General features: G+C 39.5%; 1 protein-coding gene across 1 annotated transcript in view; it reads left to right on the top strand.

Moving 5' to 3' along the window:
- The first annotated feature begins 6,657 nt into the window (after positions 1 to 6,657).
- CDK17 (cyclin dependent kinase 17) overlaps positions 6,658 to 21,473 on the top strand; it is a 105,746-nt gene continuing 90,930 nt past the window's right edge. The window contains 2 exon segments of the mRNA XM_052639738.1: positions 6,658 to 6,718; positions 6,721 to 6,846. Of these exon segments, the coding sequence (XP_052495698.1) occupies positions 6,658 to 6,718; positions 6,721 to 6,846 (187 nt within the window).

The raw sequence follows: 21,473 nt of genomic DNA, 5'->3' as shown, positions 1-21,473 counted from the left end.
AAATGAAATGGTTGAAAACTATGCCTTCCTTAACTGCCAAGACTGAGTTTGGTTTCCAGATTTGTTTCCCTTGTAAGGACACCTAACATCACTTTCCTGAGAGCTTTTTATAATGTTGCTTGGACTGCACCAAATATCCTGGATGCTATCTATTAACCCTTTACAGTTAAATTCAGTATTTCAAACATTGAAAATTTGAAAATTAAGATGTAGACAGGGAAGAAATTTCCCTCCCCAGATTTGTAAATTGTATGCCTATGGCGATATTCTGATAATGATTGTAAACAGATCTGACTCTGTAAACTAACTCTCTACAGTTAACTTTTAAAATAATGGGCTACAGCCATATCATTATGCATTGGTATCAAGCTCTTTTGCAAATGTTGGATTGGTACAAAATATTTATGAAAATTAAATGTTGAGGTGAGGCTAGCTGTTCTGTTTTCAAAAGTGAAAGTGAAGTCATGTCCGACTCTTTGCGACCCCGTGGACTGTAGCCTACCAGGCTCCTCTGTCCATGAGATTCTCCAGGCAAGAATACTGGAGTGAGTTGCCATTTCCTTCTCCAGGGGATCTTCCCGACCCAGGGATCAAACCCGGGTCTCCTGCATTGGAGTCAGACGCTTTAAGCTCTGAGCAACCATGCTGTTTTCAAAGCATGTTCAAAAAAAATCCTTGGAAAATAACATTTTCTCACTAGTTTCACTTTTGTTGTTGTTTTTCAGTCACTAAGTCGTGACCAACTCTTCGCAACCCCATGGACTGCCGAACGCCAGACTTCCCTGTCCTTCACCATCTCCCAGAGTTTGCTTAAACTCATGTCCATCCAGTCAAGTGATGCCATCCAACCATCTCATCCTCTGTCTTGCCCTTTTCCTCCTGCCTTCAATCTTTCCTGGCATCAGGGTCTTTTCAAATGAGTCAGCTCTTTGCATCAGGTGGCAAAAGTATTAGAGCCTCAGCATCAGTCCTTCCAATGAATTTTCAGGACTGATTTCCTGTAGGATGGACTGGTTGGATCTCCTTGCACTCCAAGGACTCTCAAGAGTCTTCTCCAATACCACAGTTCAAAAGCATCAGTTCTTTGGCGCTCAGCCTTCCTTATGGTCCAACTCTCACATCCATACATGAGTACCGGAAAAACCATAGCTTTGAGTATATGGACTTTTGTTGGCAAAGTAATGTCCCTTCTTTTTAATAGTCCATCTAGGTTTGTCATAGCTTTTCTTCCAAGGGGCAAACGTCTTTAAATTTCATGGCTGCAGTCACCATCTCACTTTTATGAAACATAAAATTACTTTGCTCAAGTAATATTAGGGGATGATAGTTGATTGCTGCGGTTAGCTTAATTTGCTTCATTCCTATTGCAAAAAAATAAATGTACGATGCATTTGGCCTAGCAAAACAGAGAAGCGCATAGACAAAAGAGCTTTTCCTCAATTTGGTAAGTTAATTTTTTTGAGGACTTTTTTACAATTATTAATAATTGGAAAGGCTCCAGAAATTCATACATGTGGAAAATCGTTTTGTAGACAGGTAAAGCTATATATTGATGTTGTGTACACAAGTGGTTCCAAACTTTCCTGCTCAGTAGAATCCAGCAGACTTAAAACTGCTTGCTGGGCTCCATCCCAGAGTTCCTGATTCAGTTGGTGTCAGGTGGGGGCTGAGAATTTTCGTTTCTAAGAAATCCCCAGGTGATATTGCTGCTGCTGGTTTAGAGATCATCATTTGAGAACCACTGATGTAAGGCAACTGAAAACCAGCTTAATAACACCAGCTTCTTTTTTTCTGTATCTTATCTGGTCATGTTTCACGTTTGTTTTCCAGGCTATGTCACTCTCAAAGTGTGAATCACAGAAAATATTTTCTGTCTCCACCTCCATCTACTCCCTGCGCAAAGTTCAATGACCTTCAAATTCTCCCCTTCAAGGGCCCGCTTTCCTGAGGCTGAAGAGTATATGTCTCAGGCTTCAAGAGAGCGGTTTCCCAAACTGCTCATCAGCAATTGTGTGTTCCTCGATATTTTCATATATGACCTGTGATAAAGTTACTCTAGGATCAGAACATTTTGGGATACACTGGTTCAGCTGGAGAGAAAATTACTTTTAGTGTCAGGACTTTTCAGAGCTTTTAATATATAAACGTGCATTATGAATTTCCAAAAGAGATTAAGTAGTTGGGTTGAGTTTGAAATCCTTCTCAACCCTTTTCCCCTGCCAAACTCTGTGTGTGCTCAGTTGCCTCAGTTGCATCTGGCTCTTTGCGACCCTATGGATTATAGCCTGCCAAGCTTCTCTGTCCATGGGATTCTCCAGGCAAGAATACTGGAGTGGGTTGCCATGGCTGCCCTTCCACCCCAGGGATCTTCCCTACCCATAGATCAAATCTGCATCTCCTGCTTGCAGGCAGATTCTTTTCCCATGAGCCACCTAGGAGGCCGACCAAGCTCTGCTGCTGCTGGTGCTGCTAAGTCACGTCAGTCATGTCCGACTCTGTGCGATCCCATAGATGGCAGCCCACCAGGCTCCCCCGTCCCTGGTATTCTCCAGGAAAGAACGCTGGAGTGGGTTGCCATGTCCTTCTCCAATGCATGAAAGTGAAAACTGAAAGTGAAGTCGTTCAGTCAGGTCCAACTCTTCGTGACCCCATGGACTGTAGCCCACCAGGCTCCTCCGTCCATGGGATTTTCCAGGCAAGAATACTGGAGTGGGGGTGCCATTGCCTTCTCCAACCAAGCTCTAGGAAATATCTATTAAGCACAGTTTGGGAGATGATCTATAACTTTATCATTTAACTTTATTCTACAAGGTTAGAAAAAAAATCTATATTACAACCTAGGGAAAAGGCCAACATGCCAAAATCATGACATGTGAATTTTAAATCGGTCTTAAAATTAATTAAATGCACGCACCCATTATTTTGACTGAATGTGACTTTTTCTTTTCTTTTTTTACAATTGCATAAGAATAGATAAAAAGATATCTACCCTCTTAAATTCTTAAGGGCACAGTACAGTGTTGTTAACCATAGGCACAAAGTTGTACAGCAGATCTCTAGAACTTTTTCATCTTACATAATTGAAACTTTATACCCACTGAATAGCATTCTCCATTTCCCGCTCCCTCTAGCTCCTGGCAATCCTTCTCCTATTTTCTGCTTCTGAATTTGACTGTTATAATTCATATAAATGGAATTATGAAGCATTTGTGCTTCTGTGATTGGCTTATTTCACTTAGGGTAAAGTTCTCTGGTTTCATCCATAAGTAGCATCATTTCCTTCTTTTTAATTGCTGAATAATATTCCATTGTATGTAAATACCACATTTGTTTTTTATGTGTTATTTTCTAGATTAAATAATTTACTAAGTTGATACTAAGAAAGAACCCATGGCTTTCAGCCTTTGTTGATAATCAAGACTTTCCTCAGCTCACCACTTATCCTGTTCTGTCAATTTCCTTTGCATTACTATTTCATTAGATTTCTCATGATTATGAGTTCTGAATTTCTTAAGTGATTATATATTTTTATTGCTTGTTTCTACCACTAACAAACAGTTCCATAATGGCTATATCTTGTTGGTGTTGTTCACTTCTATATTTTCACTGCCTAGAACAGTGCCTGGCACATCAGGAGTAATCAGTAAATTTTTCTGATGGAAAGAACAAATAGATGGATACTATCATTAACTAAGCTCTAATTATGAAATCCTTATTGTAATAAAAGATGTAGGAAGAGGAAAAGGTACTTTTCACCAGCTTTAGATGGGGCAATTAGAATAATCTTTTGATTTACAATGGAGTAATTCTAATATAATGATAGAAGGGGGAATTATTGATGTGTAACTCAGGATGTTAATTTGTAAACTTACTTTTATTATGATTTCTAACATTAATAAGGGTCCAAAAAAGAGGTTCAATTTTTTTTTAAAATAAGGCAAGTATGTGATAAATATTTGGTATATAAGTAGGTCTTATAAAAATATCAACTTTTCTGTCTTTCCAACCTTAAAAGATCTCTGAATCATGCTACTTCTTGCCATATTACAAAGTTCTTTGACTTGGACAAATTTAAAAAGCGTCAATTACAGTTTTTTTTTAAGCCCACTTGTTCTGAAAAACAGCTTGTTATATATTTGTGTTCTTGTATGATAAGCAAGTGTTAAATATGTGTAGAGCATAAATGCTGCTAACTTATGGATTCTGGTAATTTTAGATGTATGGGAGTGGTTTGATGGAAATGTATGATTGTTGAATATTACAGTAGATACGTCCAGTTTGGTCCAACAAAATAAGATAAATAGGCAGATATTATTTTTAGGGAGAAAGGATTCACCCAGGAATCCAAGAAGATAACTGTCAGAAGTCCTTAGGACATAATGTGATTTGAAATTACATTAAAATTTTAGTAAGTCTATTTCTGGGTATTACAATGGAAAAATATTTATATCTCACTTCACCGGGCCTTTTATGTGGTTTTAACTTTTTTTTTTTCTTGTTTAGGTTGTCTACATCCGGTTTCCATTCTCTTTTCAGTCCTCTCATGATCTCCCTCTAGGGGGTTATGTTTTTGTGTTTACTTGATGCTTTTATCCTTTTTAAATGAAAAAAGTGGGTCAGTATTACTTCAGTTTGTCTTCACTTTCACTCTGCTGTTCATTCCTGAACTAGCTTTTAGCCTCTGGGAGAGAAGAAAGTAAAAACATTTACAGAAACTGGGCCAACCTCTCTCCGGCCCCCCTCCTCCAAGAAAACAAAACCTAACCAGCTCAGCAACAGAAGTTCCTTTCTGTTCTCACAGCACCTTCTATTTCCCTTCTCATAAAGCTCAGGTTTTTATTATAATTGCTTATGGCGTATCTTTCATGCTAGTGAGACTCTCAGTCCTTTAAGGACCTAGTATATTGTCAAAAACATAATATAAAGGAGATTGTAGTTTAACTGAATAAATGCTGCCTGTGTGAGTGATTGCTGCTCTCGTATTCACCCAGCCGCCCACAATAAAGGAGAAAAGTTGCAGCAATCAAGCTCAAGTGTGGGTCCTTTGACATCAGCTTTCTAGAGAACGAGTAGAGAACTGTGGCCATGGTATCTAAATTACATAATTACTTGGATAATTTAAGCCACAGTTTTTGTGTTGGTGGGGGGATGTTGAAAGATGAAGGGGCTGAACCAGTCAGATTTCTTCCCCAGTCGCCGTGGACAGGCACTGCCTAACCTTCACTCTCGTGGGGTCTCATCACCTCTCCCACCGCCCTCTCGCCACCCCAGAAGCGGGGCACTTGAGACACAGGGCCCCCACCTCGGGGTGGGGGGTTTCCCGGGGATACCCCGCCCCGCCTTCTAGGCCCCGCCCCCACCGCGGCCACCGGCAGGGGTCGCGCTGCCCGCGGCGAGCGGCTCAAGCGCTGGTGGGGGAAGCTCCCGCAGCCGGTCGCCTTTCTCTGCTGCTGCTGGTTGGAGCGTTTCAATAAAAGTCTTTTTTCTCTCGCGCTCGCTCTCCCCCGGGAAACAGGCGGAGGCGTCAGTCCGCAGCCGCCGAGTGAGAAAGCGACGCACACGCAGCGGCGAGCGTCTCGTCGGCTCGGCACCGTCCGGCGGCCCCAGAGAAAAGGAGCCCGTGTCCGGCCCGGCCGCCTCAGCCGGGCGTCGGCGCCTCCCTGCCCGCCTCGCTCCCACCCCGGCTCCTCCAAGGGGATTAGTGGGCCGCCCGCGCGACTCGGCGGCCCGGGAGCCATGTTGTCCGGGGGGCTTGGCAACGCGTGAGCGACCCGCGGCCCCTCCCGGAGGCTCAGACTCTTCGGCGAGAGCTGGAAGGCGGCTGCGGCGGCGGAGGCCTGCGCGTCGGAGGCGCCTCGGGTCGGCCAGCCGCTGGGACCCGGACCTGCATCCGGTCGCCGCGGGCGTCGGCGGAGCCGCTTTGCCTCTGCGCCTCCCTCGCCTCCCCTGCTCTCGGGACGCAGCCCCCGCACTTGCTGGTGAGTTGGCGGCCGGCTGCGGCGCGGGGCTTGCCCTCCTGCCCCGCCGACCCCGGGCGGAGTGGAGCCGCAGGGTGCTTGAGACTGGGGGCCGGGGAGAGCGGCTGGGTAGGGGCGTGGGAGGCTCAGGCCCGGTCGGGAAGTTGAGAGAGGGCGGCGCGGCGCAGGGGCTCGCTGGTGCTTGTCGCCCCTGGGGTCCAGCGCGGACCCCGGGCATTTCCCCGGGCGTGGGGTGGGGTGTGGGTGTCTGACGCTCTGGCTCCTTCGCGGGAGGCGCCTTCAGCCGCCGCCGCGTCCGTGTTTGCTGCCGTTTTGGTCTCTGGGGGCAGGCCGGTCTCCCCGCGAGGCCGAGGAGGGGAAGAAGCAGAAAGTCTCCTGAGACACAAAGGTCCCCTCGGCGGGGGTGGAGCTGCGGGAGCGGGCGGCGCAGCCCCGAGGGGAAGGAAGGGGCGCGGGTCCGCGGGAGGTGGGTGAAGAGGCGGCGGCTGCCGCGTTTCCAGCTCCTTGGAGACGCCGGAGGTGTGCGCGGGTGGGGAGCGGGAGGAGGAGCCCTCGCGTGGGGAGCCGGCCGAGACAAAGCTCGGGGCAGCCTCCCGCTGGCGGGTCACACCCCTGAGTGTTGGCCAGAGCAGAGGTGGAGGGAAGGTGGGAAACCCCAGGAACCGATGGGGAGGGGGAGATGAAGGGGCTGCCAAGTACTGTCGTCTGCGTCGCAGTTGCTTTTCTCAGGGTTTTTGTGCCGATGGTTTTTGCTCTCCAACTCGGCTGGAGAGCTCCAGATCTGCTCCCTCCCATCACCCCCTCCGTGCCACACTGACTCTCCTGCGGTTTCCCCCTCGTTCTTCCCTTCTCACCCACTCCTTTTCGGGTAAGCAGCATTATGCCTTCTGCTTGGGGAACGTTTGCTAATGACAGGATGTCTGAGCTTGTTCTGACCCTGAACTGCCTTGAACTCCTCTTTCTTCCTCCCACCCTTTCCTTTCTGGGATCTTATAATGTCACATGGCCGTTAACAATTAGCTTTTCTTCTGCAAAAATGGCAAAAGCATGTAGCTGAAATCTATGGCGCTGCTCCTCTATATTTAATGTGTCCACCAGAGACACGTCGCTGGTCATGAATTATCACCTTTTACTTATTAGCCAAATTAACGTTTTAGATACAGAAGTGGCAAATTTTGTTTGGAGTTTTGACTGTTCCTAGGGCCAGCAAGTATATCCCTGTCAGCCACTAGATCTGTCACTTATCAGGAAATGCTTGACTTAGACAATTGTTTACTCAAACTTTGCTGGTTCTTTCTCGAGTCTTTGTTGAAGGATTTCTTTTAAAAGGCTCTTACGTAAGGTCAGAGTAACAAATCTGAATTACTGTATTTTAGGCGTATTGACCATTAGACAGAAGAAAATGAATGGGATTTTTAAGATCTTTGATGTCCTGAGTAAAGGAGGGCCTTCTAGAAGGTAGAAATCAGGTTCAACCATACTGTAAGAAAAGGACTTGCTAGCATTTAATTGGTTTTGTTCTGTTCTTTTATAAGATTAAGTAGGTTTATTTACTAAATGTTGATGTTGCTTTGTTAATGAAGTTATTTAAGTCTTTGTATTCCTAATATCTGCATACTTCCATAAACAATGGGTTGGAACAAAAGAAAAAATGTGGCTATATTTAAGGAATTTTTTTTTTTTTTTAATGGATGAGATTTCCAGATGTAGAAGCAGTAACCTTTTATCTGGTAAATTATCTTATGGGCCAGGAAAACTGATGGTTTTGAATGTTGGACTTCAAAGAATTTTGTCTTTGAATTTAAACTGTTTTAAAATGACTGTGCAAATATATTACTGATTTTTTAACAGCAAAAATAAAAACATGTTGAGATGTGTTTGACATCACTGTTGCTAATCAGTCATTTTAAGAATAGTCACGTCTTGCTGCTTGTTGCCATTAAAATGTTGACACTATAAAAATTGTGAAAGGGACTTCAGTTTAGGGATCAGTCTGAATTGAAAGACTCCCTAAATTCTTTGTGAAATTAACAGGTCATATCATTAATAATCAATGTTTTATATATTTATTGAAAGGCTGTATTGAGGATACACTGATTCCCCCTCTACATAATTATTAGTGTCTAATTAGTTACGTGAAGTTTTATCCTCACTAGAAGGAAATCTGCCAAAAAGTCAACAAAGATCTAGGTAGTGGGACTTACAGATGAATAAAAATACATTTCTGTATCTTTCAAATTTTCGCCTGACCTTTACAATCAGTAAAAAAAATATATGGAGAATTAAATTCTTGTTAAAAAAATTGTCTTGTTCTGATTTGCCTGTTACTAAAAGGAGGTTCTATAAAATGTGTAGTGTATTCTCATCTTTGGATTCAGGTCCATTAAAATCACTTTTAGTGTTAGATATTTGAAATAGTGCAGCTTGCCAAATGAGTCTGATTACCTGGAGAAAAGAGAAGCGATACATAGTAATGAAAAGGCAAAAAGATAAATAGTAAGGAAAGATGAAATTAGAATAATTAATTCAGTGTATTATAGCGATTCAGTGTGGTAGTGGTAGCTTTGTATACCAGCAATCTTGTTCTAATAAGTCATTGGTTTTACCAATAGAAAAACTAATTTTTTTTGTAGCACAAAATAGCTGTGTTGACTAAGGAAATTTAAAAGTATATAAGTGTTGATATATTTAGTTTTCATTTACCGGTTTAGTCCTGTGATTATGGTGAAAAGAGGTGGCATGGAAAATTTACTGTCAATGCCTTTGTTTTTTCCCTTATTTTCAGCAGCATTTTTCTCCTCTGTTGGTGAAAGAGCGCTAACTAAAACACTGTAATATTGTGAACAATGGCTACTGAGATAGACATTCAAAAGTGAAGATAATGATGTTACTTAATATAAAAAAAATTTTCTATAAACACAATTTTTGCCCTGATATTTTCTTTGTTATTGTCTAATATTACTGAATATTAATAGGGCATTACATTTTGAATCTTTATTACTGTTCTGTAATCTTAATAAAAATTAGAGCATCATGACATGACATTTATATGGCTTTTATAATTGTAATTGTAATGAATATATTGCTGTATTATAGAAAAAAGACATATAAGTTAAATCCAGCTTCTAAAATACTCTTTAGAGTATTTTATCTATTTTAAAAGTTGTCCCCTTTCACATAGGTGAAGGAAAAACAGTTCTTTGAGTTTTGAATGTGTAGTTTCTGCTTAATCTTTTAAATGGAAAAAGTATTTTAAATGTATTTTGTAAACGAAGTATGACACTTTGCATTTGAAATGATGAAGATAAACAGTAGGTTGATGGTATCTTAAAATGTGCTTTATATAGTATCTATGAAGTAAAATCAGCCTACGATAGAAAACCTAGTATAATTTACTAGCATTCAGCTTACAGTGTTGGCAATTTCTTTGAACTGTTGGGGAGAGGACCTGTTAGACTGACTTTTAAAAAAAGATTTCTGTGAGATACTTACAAAATTAAGCCAAGAATTTTTACTGTCATTCATGAATTCTTTGTCATTGTTTTGCTCCCAGATTTTTTAGTGGCAGTCAGTTTGATATCTGCAAAATATTTGACCTGAAAAGAGAAACTGTTATGGACCAGAAAAACATATTAAATATATCTGAGATGCAGCTTACCTTTCCTAGCCTGTTTTCCTCTCTTTTGGCCAACTTGGAAAATCAGTAGACGTCTATCAGTAAATCTAATAGGTGGGGTGCCTACTATAAATAATGCTATGTTCTGCTGTAACATGATATTGAACACTATATGTAAGGAGATAGATTTACAGATCCATGACATTGGGATAATCGAAAGTTGACTATAATTTTCTTAAAGTGTTAAAGTTAGTTCACCTTATTTGAACATGTACCAAATTTTATTGTGATAGTTTCATCGTTAATGAAATCCATCCATTCATCTCTTCATCCATGTCTGAAGTACATGTCTACCCTGTACTACCACTGTGGTCCGTGCTAGAATACAAAGATGAGGAGACTGGCACGTAGATATTACAGTGCTGTGACATGTGGAGAGAAACTCTCCTTTTTTTGAGGACAATGTTACTTCCTGGAAGTTGTCTTTGATTCATTCTGGCAGAGTTACCGTGATCCTGCTATAGCATTTATGTCTACTGTAGGGCTCAATGGGGCCTCCCTGGTGGTGCTAGTGGTAAAGAACCCGCTTACCAATAGGGGAGATTTAAGAGCAGAGGTTCCGGAGAAGGTGATGGCACCCCACTCCAGTACTCTTGCCTAGAAAATCCCATGGAAGGAGAAGTCTGGTAGGCTGTGGTCCGTGGAATCACTTAAGAGTCGGACACAACGGAGCATCCTCACTTTCACTTTCATGCATTGGAGAAGGACATGGCAACCCACTCCAGTGTTCTTGCCTGGAGAATCCCAGGGACGGGGGAGCCTGGTGGGCTGCCGTCTATGGGGTCGCACAGAGTCGGACACGACTGCAGTGACTTAGCAGCAGTAGCAGCAAGGGCAGAGGTTCAGTCCCTGGGTCGGGAAGATCCCCTGAAGAAGAGCGTGGCAACCCACTCCAGTATTCTTGCCTGGAGAATCCCCAAAGACAGAGGAGCCTGGTGGGGTACAGTCCATAGGGTCTCAAAGGGTTGGACACAAGTGAAGCGACTTAGCACCCTGTGTGGAACTTAATACATTGTGTTGTAATTAATTATTTACAAGTCTTTACCTTTTTGACTGCTTTGTGCACCAGAGGGACCATGCTTTTTAAATTTTGGTATTTCCCCCATATTATGTATTGCTTAATTGAGTGAATGAAGTGATGGAATTAGAGAAAACCACTGAATTAGTAAATTAGAGTCAGATTAGTTATGGCCTGGAAATAAGTAATTTTGATACAGTAGAAAATAAAGAGCCTGTGTTTTGTGTATGCTGTGTTTTTATGAGAGTAATCTGGAAGCAGTTAGTAGGCCAGTTTGGAGGGGCAATAACTTGGTATTGGGCCTTTTAAATTACATGTGAGATATATGCAAATAAGAAGAAAAGAGATGTAATCTTCAAAGATTTTTCTTTTAGACAAATTAGATCAATTACAATATCTATATGTAAATACAATATCTATATGTAAATAAAATATGTGTGTGTGCTCTTTGCCACCCCATGGACTATAGCCCGCCAAGCTCTGTTCATGGGGTTTTCCAGGCAAGAATATTGGAGTTGGTTGCCATTTCCTCCTCCAGGGGATCTTCTGAACCAAAGGTTTAACCCATGCCTCCTGATTCTCCTGCGTTGGCAGGCAAATTCTTTACCACTCTACCACCTGGGAAGCACATGTGAATAAAATAACTATTTTTAAAGGTCTAAAAACATTGGTTAATATCAAGAAGAAGATTTGGATAAAATTTCATCCTTAATCCAACTGTTTAGCTGTAGAGTACTAGACTTAAATTCATTAAAATACAGAATTGCACTCAGAACAGTGCATTTAATGTCATTCCTGTTAACCTTACAGTTTATATATATATACACTTTTCATTGAAATTACTGTACTTAAATAAAAATTGCTTTTATTCTCAACTTAAAATTAGACATTTCATTGAGGTTTTTACAATTGAGTTTTAAATTATATCTTTGATATAGTGTTATAAAAACAAGATTTGAGAAATCAGATTATAGCTTGATAAGATCTTGATGTGACATTTTAAAAAAAACAAGTTTTCACAACTTGTAAGATTTTATGCTTTTTCATATTCCTCAGTTTATTATATGGCCTTAAAGTGCTGAAAATGTTTATATCAGTTAAATTTTCAAGATGATATATACCTACATTTTATCACTCCAGAAACAGAAGTTAGAGCATTGTATTTTTCAGTAATTTTTGCCTGTAAGTTTGTGAACATGAATTTTTGCCATTCCTTCTCCAGATATTTACATTTCTGTTTTCCTCTGACCCCTTTTTTTTTCCAGGAAGCTATAAAATGGTTGACATTTTAACTTTTAGCTATAATTTTTTGGAAAAAAAACTCTACAACTCATTTCTATTATGTAAAGTTTAGAATTGATTATAGGTTTTTTTTTTCCTCATAAAGACTACTTCAGTAATAACTAATAACTATATGATCTTGAGCTAGTTAAACTCTTCAGGGTCATTTTCTTTTGTAAAATTGGGAATGACAGACCCTACTTTATAGGGTTATAGAAATTAAATGGTATGTGTAGAAGACTTTGCGAAGTACCTTGCACCTAGTGAGTACTCAGTTAGCAATTATTTTTATTACTCTATTATTATTACTCTGGGAAAGACTTGGTTATGATACTAGGATTGCTTTGCAGAGCCATTGCTTCAGGTTGATGAATGTCTAAGTAAGTGATTCACAAGGATAATTGAGTCAAAATCATCTCTGGCTTTTTAAACCCATAGATATACCCTGTGGATTTTCTAATATGCCTCCCACCAAATTTGAGAATCAATGTGTTAGTGAGTTAAGTTTACTAATAGGTGTATGTTGCACCCTTTATGTGTATTGGCAGGAGGGGAATAGCATAGACTAGTGGACTAAAGTAAGATATTCATTGTTGTTTCTTATCTAATGACCGTTAGGAATAAAACTGTCATAATCTTCCTGATGAGCACATTGATAAGCTTTTCCTTAGGGCCAGCCAAATTTTTCTTGTAACCATCTGCCCTGTTTCTCTGTGCTATACCATTTATTTGACATCTTAATAGTCTAGACAATGTATATATGCTTTCCTTCTTAATGAGTTTTATGTGTGACTCAGATTTTCTGAAGTCAAAATAGAATAACAGTTAATACAACTTACCCATCAAAAAAAGAAACTAGTTTTGCGTTTTTCCATCGTCATAAAATCGGCTTAGATTTTTGCTGCTTACTGTGTTTTTATTCTCTTATTTGTAGGTCAGTGGCCTTTACCTGAACTTCAGAAGCATGCTTGTTGATTAAAAACAACAAAACTAGAAGCCTGAATGTGTGTGTGTAAAATTTCAAGCTCTGTCCTAGAGCAGTTGAATTGGGATACTCTGGGTTTGGGTTTTTAAAGAATATTTCAAGTAATTCTTGAATTTTAGAGTCATTAGTGTAGTGTCAAGGGGAGGAACCACTCATATAAGTTAAAGTAAAGACAAAATGGTTAAAAACTTTCATCATTCCATCTTATTTTTTTCCTTTTTATTCTGTTTTATATTTCCTAGTTTAATTGTGTTTGGGGGAAGGTTTTCTTAGGTTGATGTACAAAAGTCTTCTGTTCCAGTTATTTTATTTACTTTAGTAAATGTTTTCATCTTGCTTTTTAGTTTGTTTGGTTAAAAGGTAAACTGAGGGGACTTCCCTGATGGTCCAGTGGTTTAAGACTACACTGCAGTGGGCATGGCTTTGATCCTCGGTTGGGGAACTAAGATCCTGCTTGCCATGCAGTGCAGCCAGAAAAAAAAAAAAAAAAAAAAACCCAGCCAAACAAAAACCAGTAAATTGAGGCACATTAAAATTTTTCAACTTTATTTGAGCATACCTTGATTTGAATCAGGCAGTACCAAGCCGCAAGTGGTTAGGAGTACTCCACCAGTAGGAGGAGGGTGGAGGTTTTTATAGAGAAGACATGGAAGCAAAGAAAGGAAATTAACTTGACTGGCTAGAGCTTAAGTGATTGCCTTATTTAGGAAGCCTAGTTGGTTGGTTGTTCTTAAGTTTAATTTTCTCAGATACAAGTGTATTGCGTCTGGCTTAGGTTTTAGTCTGCTGACGTAGACTACCAAAGCATTGGAACCACCCCAGTCTATGCTCATCTTGTTCAATAATTTTAGTTTCTTTCCAGTGTCTTACTGTTTCCTGCCTTTATAGTCTCAATTATTATGTTTTGAAAATCTTTTAAATATAAGAACATAAAATAATGTAAAAAATAGACTTTAAATTCCTTACAGTGGTTATCATCTTCAAATAGTCCTTTTGTCTTTTTTCATATTTGGAGTTAAATATTTTTGCTCAGGATCCTTTTTATAATGTAAGTTTTTATGCTAATACTAATTCTTATGGCTATAATTTTTAGTGGTTAATCATCAATTAATCAAAATAATTTAAACATTTCATAGTGGTTGATAATTATTAAATTATCACTTTAAAATTTTCACTTTTAAATTGTGCAAGGACAGACTCCAGCATGTGACGCACCAGCCCCATTTTACATTTCCTTAGGATGAGTAGATATACAGACGTGGACTTCCCACTTGAAGCCTGTGAGCCTTTTCTGGTAATGCCTGTTGTACCAGTGCCGCCAATAATTACGCATCTATTTTCAGTGACACTAATATTTAAAAATATTTGCTTCTGATAATTTGCTTATAGAAAGGTAACCATTTTATTTGAATTTCTTTCATTGCTAGGATGTTGGCTTTTGTTGTTTTTTTCCTTCTCTCTGTATTGTCCCCTCAAACTGCTGGGGAGGAGTCTATTAGCATTCCCTAAATCCTTACAGCTTTGTTGTTGTTGTTGTTCAGTTCAGTCGCTCAGTCGTATCCTACTTTTTGTGACGGAATGGACTGCAGCACACCAGGCCTCCCTGTCCATCACCAACTCCCAGACTTTACTCAGTCTCATGTCCATAGAGTCAGTGATGCCATCCAGCCATCTCATCCTCTGTCGTCATCCCCTTCTCCTGCCCTCAATCTTTCCCAGCATCAGGGTCTTTTCAGATGAGTCAGCTCTTCGCATCAGGTGGCCAAAGTATTGGAGCTTCAGCTTCAGCATCAGTCCTTCCAATGAACACCCAGGACTGATCTCCTTTAAGATGGACTGGTTGGATCTTCTTGCAGTCCAAGGGACTCTCGAGTCTTCTCCAACACCACAGTTCAAAAGCATCTATTCTTCGGTGCTCAGCTTTCTTTATAGTCCAACTCTCACATCCATACATGACTACTGGAAAAATCATAGCTTTGACTAGAGTTGTTATTTTGTCATATTTTCTTTGTATCAAATTACTACATATAAAGCTTTTTTTCTTTTCTAAAGTCAGAGAATTCATTTTGGTGATCTTATGTTTTGGTGATCCATGTATTCTTGTACTAATGCCAGTTTATTTTAACTTTTCACCATGTTATATCTTCCTGCCTGGTATGGCAAGATACTGAATATTTTCTCCCAATAATTTTGATATTATATATGTGTTCTACTTTTGTAAATGACAGGCCAAAAAAAAAAAAAAGATATAGTTGTCTCCATTTTTTTTTCAAAACTGGTCTTCTCTGCTATAAAATTTTAACCCTAAATAGGTCAACACATCTAATAATAGTTGTATTAGGAATCAGGATAGACTTCTATTTACTTAGTCCAGATTATGCCATGTAAAGAGCATCTCAGTAAAACTTACGTAACTTACGATAGATTTTATCCATTTTATGCTCTCACTAAAGGTGGACTTAAATAGTTAACCTGAGGAGAATGAAGGAATGACTTTTAGCCAAGGGTATTAGGTAGATTTCTCAGAGGAGATGCTAAAGATAATTAGCTCTACATACAGAAAAGGGAAGCATTCTCAGATAAAAAAGGAGGTATGAATAAAGACTAAGCATTATTTTAAAAGAATATATTCTCTATCAACCACTTGTAGTATAATAGGAATAGAGAAATAGGGGTTGCTTGTGGGCATAGTGGTAGAAGATGAGATCAGAGAGGGAGATACACCAGCAAGGAGTTTGGATTTTATTCACCAGTGGAACATTTTTAGCCATAATATAATCTTTTCTACTGTGAGTTTTGGGAAAGTTTTGTGAACAGCTGCAAATGAGCTACTTCTGAGTGTTGAATAGGCAGCTTTTTGTGATGGAGGCCTTAGAGGATTGCTTTCCTACTTGAAAAGAGCTCCCTGTGCCCTTGTTCTCTGCTTTGGTTCACCTCAGAGACATGAATATTATTTTACTGGCTCTTAGGTGCACTTGGATGTGGGTTTTTATTTGCAGACCCCTGCCATTTTTATCTTCCAATGAGAATATGTTCCTGTATGTTAGAAATTGGTTTCATCATTTTCTTGGGGAAATTTAAAAAAGTAGTAAATTTATAGCTTGTAGAAATAATAGATACTTTTAATTAACCTTAAGTATCAGCTTACAAGTCAATAACACAAATATTGTGCTTATACAGCTGATTTTGTAGTTTAGACTTTATCTTCATGCTAATAACAAAGGTGATTTTACAGCACTATAATTATTTGTCTAATAGTAATACAGTTACGTTTTGAGAATAGGGTAATTTTTAGCAGGTGTAGTGGAGAAGGAAATGGCAACCCACTCCAGTGTTCTTGCCTGGAGAGTCCCAGGGATGGGGGAGCCTGGTGGGCTGCCGTCTATGGGGTAGCACAGAGTCAGACACGACTGAAGCGACTTAGCAGCAGCAGCAGCAGGTATAGTACATTTGAGCATTTTTTTTTTTTATTAAAGCTTGCAATGAATTTTTGGTACATAATTGTCCCTAAGTGGGAGCTGTCTTATCTCATAATATACTTACTCTTCAGAAATGATCCTCTCCCTTCCTCATTCTATTTGAACCCTTCAAAATTTTTTTTTTACAGTTGCAGGCATTAAAAATTATTTTCAATATTAAAATTAAATTTTTTTGGAATAAGTAATGTGATTATGGGGCTTCCCAGGTGGTGCTTGTGGTAAAAAACCTGCTTGCCAATGGCAGGTTGGACCTAACAGATGCAATTTCTGTCCCTGTGTTGGGAAGATCCCTTGGAGGGGAGGGCACCACAACCCACTTTAGGATTCTTGCCTGGAGTATCCCCATGGACACAGGAGCCTGGCAGGCTGCAGTTGGTAGGGTGGTACAGAGTCAGACACAACTGAAGTGTCTTACTTAGCATGCACCCAGTGTGATTATAAACCTAGAAGTATATAGAGACACACAAAATTTTTGTTTCCTGTTTTGCTTTCTTCTTGTTTTTCCTCATACACCTTTTATAGGCAAACATTTCTTTTAGTATCCTGCTTATTTTTCAAGTGTTTTTTTGCAAATGTAAATAAATATATATTTTAGTTTGGAGGCTTTTTTCATGTATAAAGATCTTCCTTTATTTTTAATGGTGGTTGTACTTCTATTGGTTATATGGTCACTCAGTTCTGTGGGGATCTTTGTGTTGTTTCCTATTTTCTGCCATTATTTTGCCCAATGAATAACATATGCTTACTGTTTTCATAAGCAAATGGATAATTTATAATCCAAGAGCATTCAACAAACTAACATCATGGCATTCAGTCCTATTACTTCATGACAAGTAGTTGGGGAAAAGTGGAAACAGTAGCAGATTTTCTTGGACTCCCACAATAACTGTGGATGGTGACTGCAGCCATAAATTTGAAAGATGCTTTCTCCTTGGAAAGCTATGATAAAGCTAGATGGCATATTAAAATGCTGAAATATCACTTTGCCAACAAGGGTCCGTATAGTCAAAGCTACAGTTTTTCCAATAGTTGTGTATAGATGTGAGAGTTGGACCATAAAGAAGGCTTAGCACTGAAGAACTGATGCTTTTGAACTGTGATGTTGGAGAAGACTCTTGAGAGCCCCTTGGACAGAAAGGAGATCAAACCAGTCAGTCCTAAAGGAAATCAGTCCTGAATAGTCTTTCGAAGAATGATGCTGACGCTCGAATACTTTGGCCACCTGTTGCAAAGAACTAACTCATTGGAAAGACCCTGATCTTGAGAAAGACTGAGAACAGAAGAGGGCGACAGAGGATGAAATAGCTGGATGGCATCACCGACTCAATGGACATGAGTTGAGCAAAGTCCGGGAGATAGTGAAAGACTGGGAAGCCTGAGGTGCTGCAGTCCATGGGGTTGCAAAGACTTAGTGAGACTTGCAAGACTTAGTGACTGAACAATAACAATAGCAACATAGTCTAAGAGCAAGTATTTCTCTAAAATTCCTATGTTGAATCCTAATCCCCAGTGTAATGGTATTTGGAGGTGGGACCCCTAGGAGATGCTTATGCCATGAGGGTGGAGCCCTCATGAATGGAATTAGTGGTAAGAAATCTACGAGATCCCTTGTTCCGTGAAGACACAATGAGAAGACAGCAGTCTGTGAGCTAGAAAGTGGGCTCTCACCAAATGCTAACTATGCAGCAGCCTTGGTCTTGGACCTCCCAGCCTGTAGAACTGTGAGAAAATAAATTTCTGTGGTTTATAAGCCACCTAGTCTAAAGTACTCTGTTATAGCAGCCTGAATAGGGTGAGAGAGTTAACTTCAGCAGTCATAAATTACATTAATAATATAGTGTGTTGAGAATAGCACTTCACCTCTGTGGTCTTCCTCCCCCAAATTATAACCCAGGCTAATCATGAGGAAAGCATCAGACAAATCTCAATTGAGGGGTATTCCACAAAATAACTGAACAGGACTCTTGAAAACTGTCAGGGTCACCAAAACTGGGAAAGTCTGAGAAACTGTCACTGCCTAAAGTAGCCTGAGAAGGTGATTATACTATAATGTGGTATGCTGCATGGGATCCTGGAACAGCAAAAGAACATTAGATAAAAACTAATAAAATCTAAGTAAAGACTTTAGTTAATTATAATATGTCAGTTTTGATTCATTAATTGTGACAAACCATGGTAATACAAGATCTTAATGGCAGAAGCTAAGTTTGTGGTGTAGGGAGACTCCATACTATCTTTGAAAATTTTCTGTAAATCTAAAACTCTTATAAAACATTTATTAAAAAGTACAGATAGGTGTTTCTGTAATTCTGTTAGATGTATCTAAAAACTTTTTTTTAAGAACTGGTATAACTCACACTGTGGTGTTTGTCTCATCATGAATGACATCATTTTTTTAATATGTCTAATGGGTATTTAACTTATTTTTCCTTTCTGTTAATGTTCATGTTCTTTATTCTGTTTGATTGTTGGCCTTTTTCTTGTTAATTTCAGGAGTTCTCTATAAGGGTATTAGCACTTAAAAAAAAATTAAATTTATTTTTAATTGAAGGATAATTGCTTTACAGAAGTTTGTTTTCTGTCGGACATCAACATGAATCAGCCATAGGTACACATATAGCCCTCCCTCTTGAACCTCCCTCCCATTTCCCTCCCCATCCCCCTCCTCTAGGTTGATACAGAGCCCCTGTTTGAATTCCCTGAGACATACATTGAATTCCCATTGGCTATCTATTTTACACACGGTAATGTAAGTTTCCATGTTATTCGCTCCATACATCTCATCCTCTCCTTCCTTCTCACAGTGTCCATAAGTCTGTTCTCTGTATTTGTTTCTCCATTGATGCCTTGCAAATAAAGTCACCAGTACCATCTTTCTAGATTCCATATGGAATCTAGTTCCCTGTAGGGAGATTAGCCCTTTTTGTGATATGGATTGCAAGTGTTTATGTATAGATTCTCTGATTTTTTTCATGCAGATTTTTCCTTTTTTATATGGTAGTTTTTTAGTGTTTCTGGATTTTGAAATATAGTTAGAAAAGTCTTCACCATTCCAAGGTTGTGAAGGAATTCATCCATATTTTCTTCCAGTACTTGTGATTTCCTTTTTTACACTTAGATCTTAAAAGTTTGAATTCTTCAGTTCCTCCCAATTATTGAGTCATTTTAAATGCTTAACCTTTTCTTTCATGCCTGTGTAAGCATGCTTGTAACCTTATTGGTACTTTAAATGATTTATAGTAGAAGAAATCTTTATACAGTTACTCTTGGTGGATATGAAGTTTCGACTTTCTAGAAAATACATTAAGCATTTCATTGTATCTTAATTCTGAATCACGTTTAAAAGTTTTACAGAAATGAAGACTCTGAAAGTTTCTTTTCACTGTTATACTGTTATATATTTAGCAGTATTTTTTCTTCCAGATGTTTATCATTGTGGATTATTCATATGTTTAGTTTTTACCCCGTCCTATTTCTCCTTTGATTCCTATTTAGATTATTAAACCTCTCTGTGATTTATCGTCTATCTTCCTTAGAACCCTTCACTCGTTTTATGGCCCCTTTGATGTCAGTAATCTCTTTATTTCATTTTATTTAGAAATTAGTTTTAACTCATTAAGAGACTGGAACCAGTAGTGTCAGCTTGTGTTGCTAAATACAGGGTGCTGATTTCTTACACCATTTTGTATAGCTATTCATGTTTTCCTCATAGTACTTGAAACTAGCCTTGCTGAACCGAATTTTAACAGACATTTGAGAAACTATCTGGTTGTGCTGTGGAATGTTGGTTCCTAGAAAATACTACCCAAAGTAACCTGGTGAGTTTGTTGCTTGTGATAGTAAAGGAGGACACCACCTTTCCTGAGTTGGTAGAATCTGCTGGGACAAGAGGGGTGTGTGTATGGGTGAAAAGAACAGCAGAGTTAGGAAGGAGAACGAAGTTGGAATATTTATTGAAGATTTGAAATTTTTAATGCAGGTATTTCAGTGTAGGAGCTTGATTAGAATTAGTAGAGGTCATGATGTTATAGTTTAGGATTGATAGACATAGTAAAGCAAGGATTTTGAGGTGAGATTTTTTTTCCAGAATCTTGGAAAGCAAACAATCATTTGCTACTATTTATTGAAAAGTTGAACAGTCTGATGTTTTATACTGGGTTTTGGTGAAGTTCCTGGAATGAACAATGAAGTTACTTGCATTTCTTATCTGCTTGGGCAAGAGTTTCCTGGAATAGTAAAGTGTGTTGTTGAAGACAGCTGAATGTGATGTTAATGTGGACTGTAAACTCTGGGTGCAGATGGTTTCAGTTCTCGGTGCCTGTTCAGAACCACAGTAAGTTTGAAAATCTGTTTGTAAAAAGTCTAATCCTTAGGCCTATCTACAAAGACAGTGCATTCTCTTGGTGAAGAGTTTGACATTTTTTTTTTCTCCTTCCTGAGGAATGAAGCCTAACTTCATTACTGAGACACCTAAGTAGTTGCTTTATGTATGAGACTGCCTCCCAATGCAGGAGACGTAGGTTTGATCCCTGGGTGGAGGAGATCCCCTGGAGAAGAGCATGGCACAGCCCACTCCAGTATTCTTGCCTGGAGAATCCTGTGGACAGAGGACCCTGGTGGGCTACAGTCTGTGGGGTCACACATGAGTCTGCAGTATAGTAAGAAGAAGTATACTTGGGCCTAAAGAGTTCAGTGCTTAATGGCTGTACTGTGTGTGTGTGAGTGAGTGAGAGAGACTGATGGGTGTGTGTGAGAGAGAGAGGCAGGGAGGCAGCCAGCCATCCGGCTACCCACTCCAACAGAGGAGTGGCCGAGAGGTAGAAAGAAAACCAGGATGTTGTTATGTGGTCTCTGGAGATGTGGCGATAAAGAAATGGGGTCAGGACACAAAACCCTTTCATGCCTAAAAGGAGAAAGACGTATTGGCCCCAGTGATGAATTTTCATTCAACAGTTCTTATACATGTACAAAAAGATAGACTTTTCACAGAACTATTTGCTCTGTCATGATACTCTTCACATAAGAATTGCCTAGTGGGCAGTTCTGTTTGTAGGGT

Source organism: Budorcas taxicolor, chromosome 5, assembly GCF_023091745.1.
Source record: "Budorcas taxicolor isolate Tak-1 chromosome 5, Takin1.1, whole genome shotgun sequence".
Lineage (NCBI taxonomy): Eukaryota > Metazoa > Chordata > Mammalia > Artiodactyla > Bovidae > Budorcas > Budorcas taxicolor.
The sequence above is the reverse complement of the archived record's forward strand: the minus strand, read 5'-3'. Positions and strand labels throughout refer to the sequence as shown.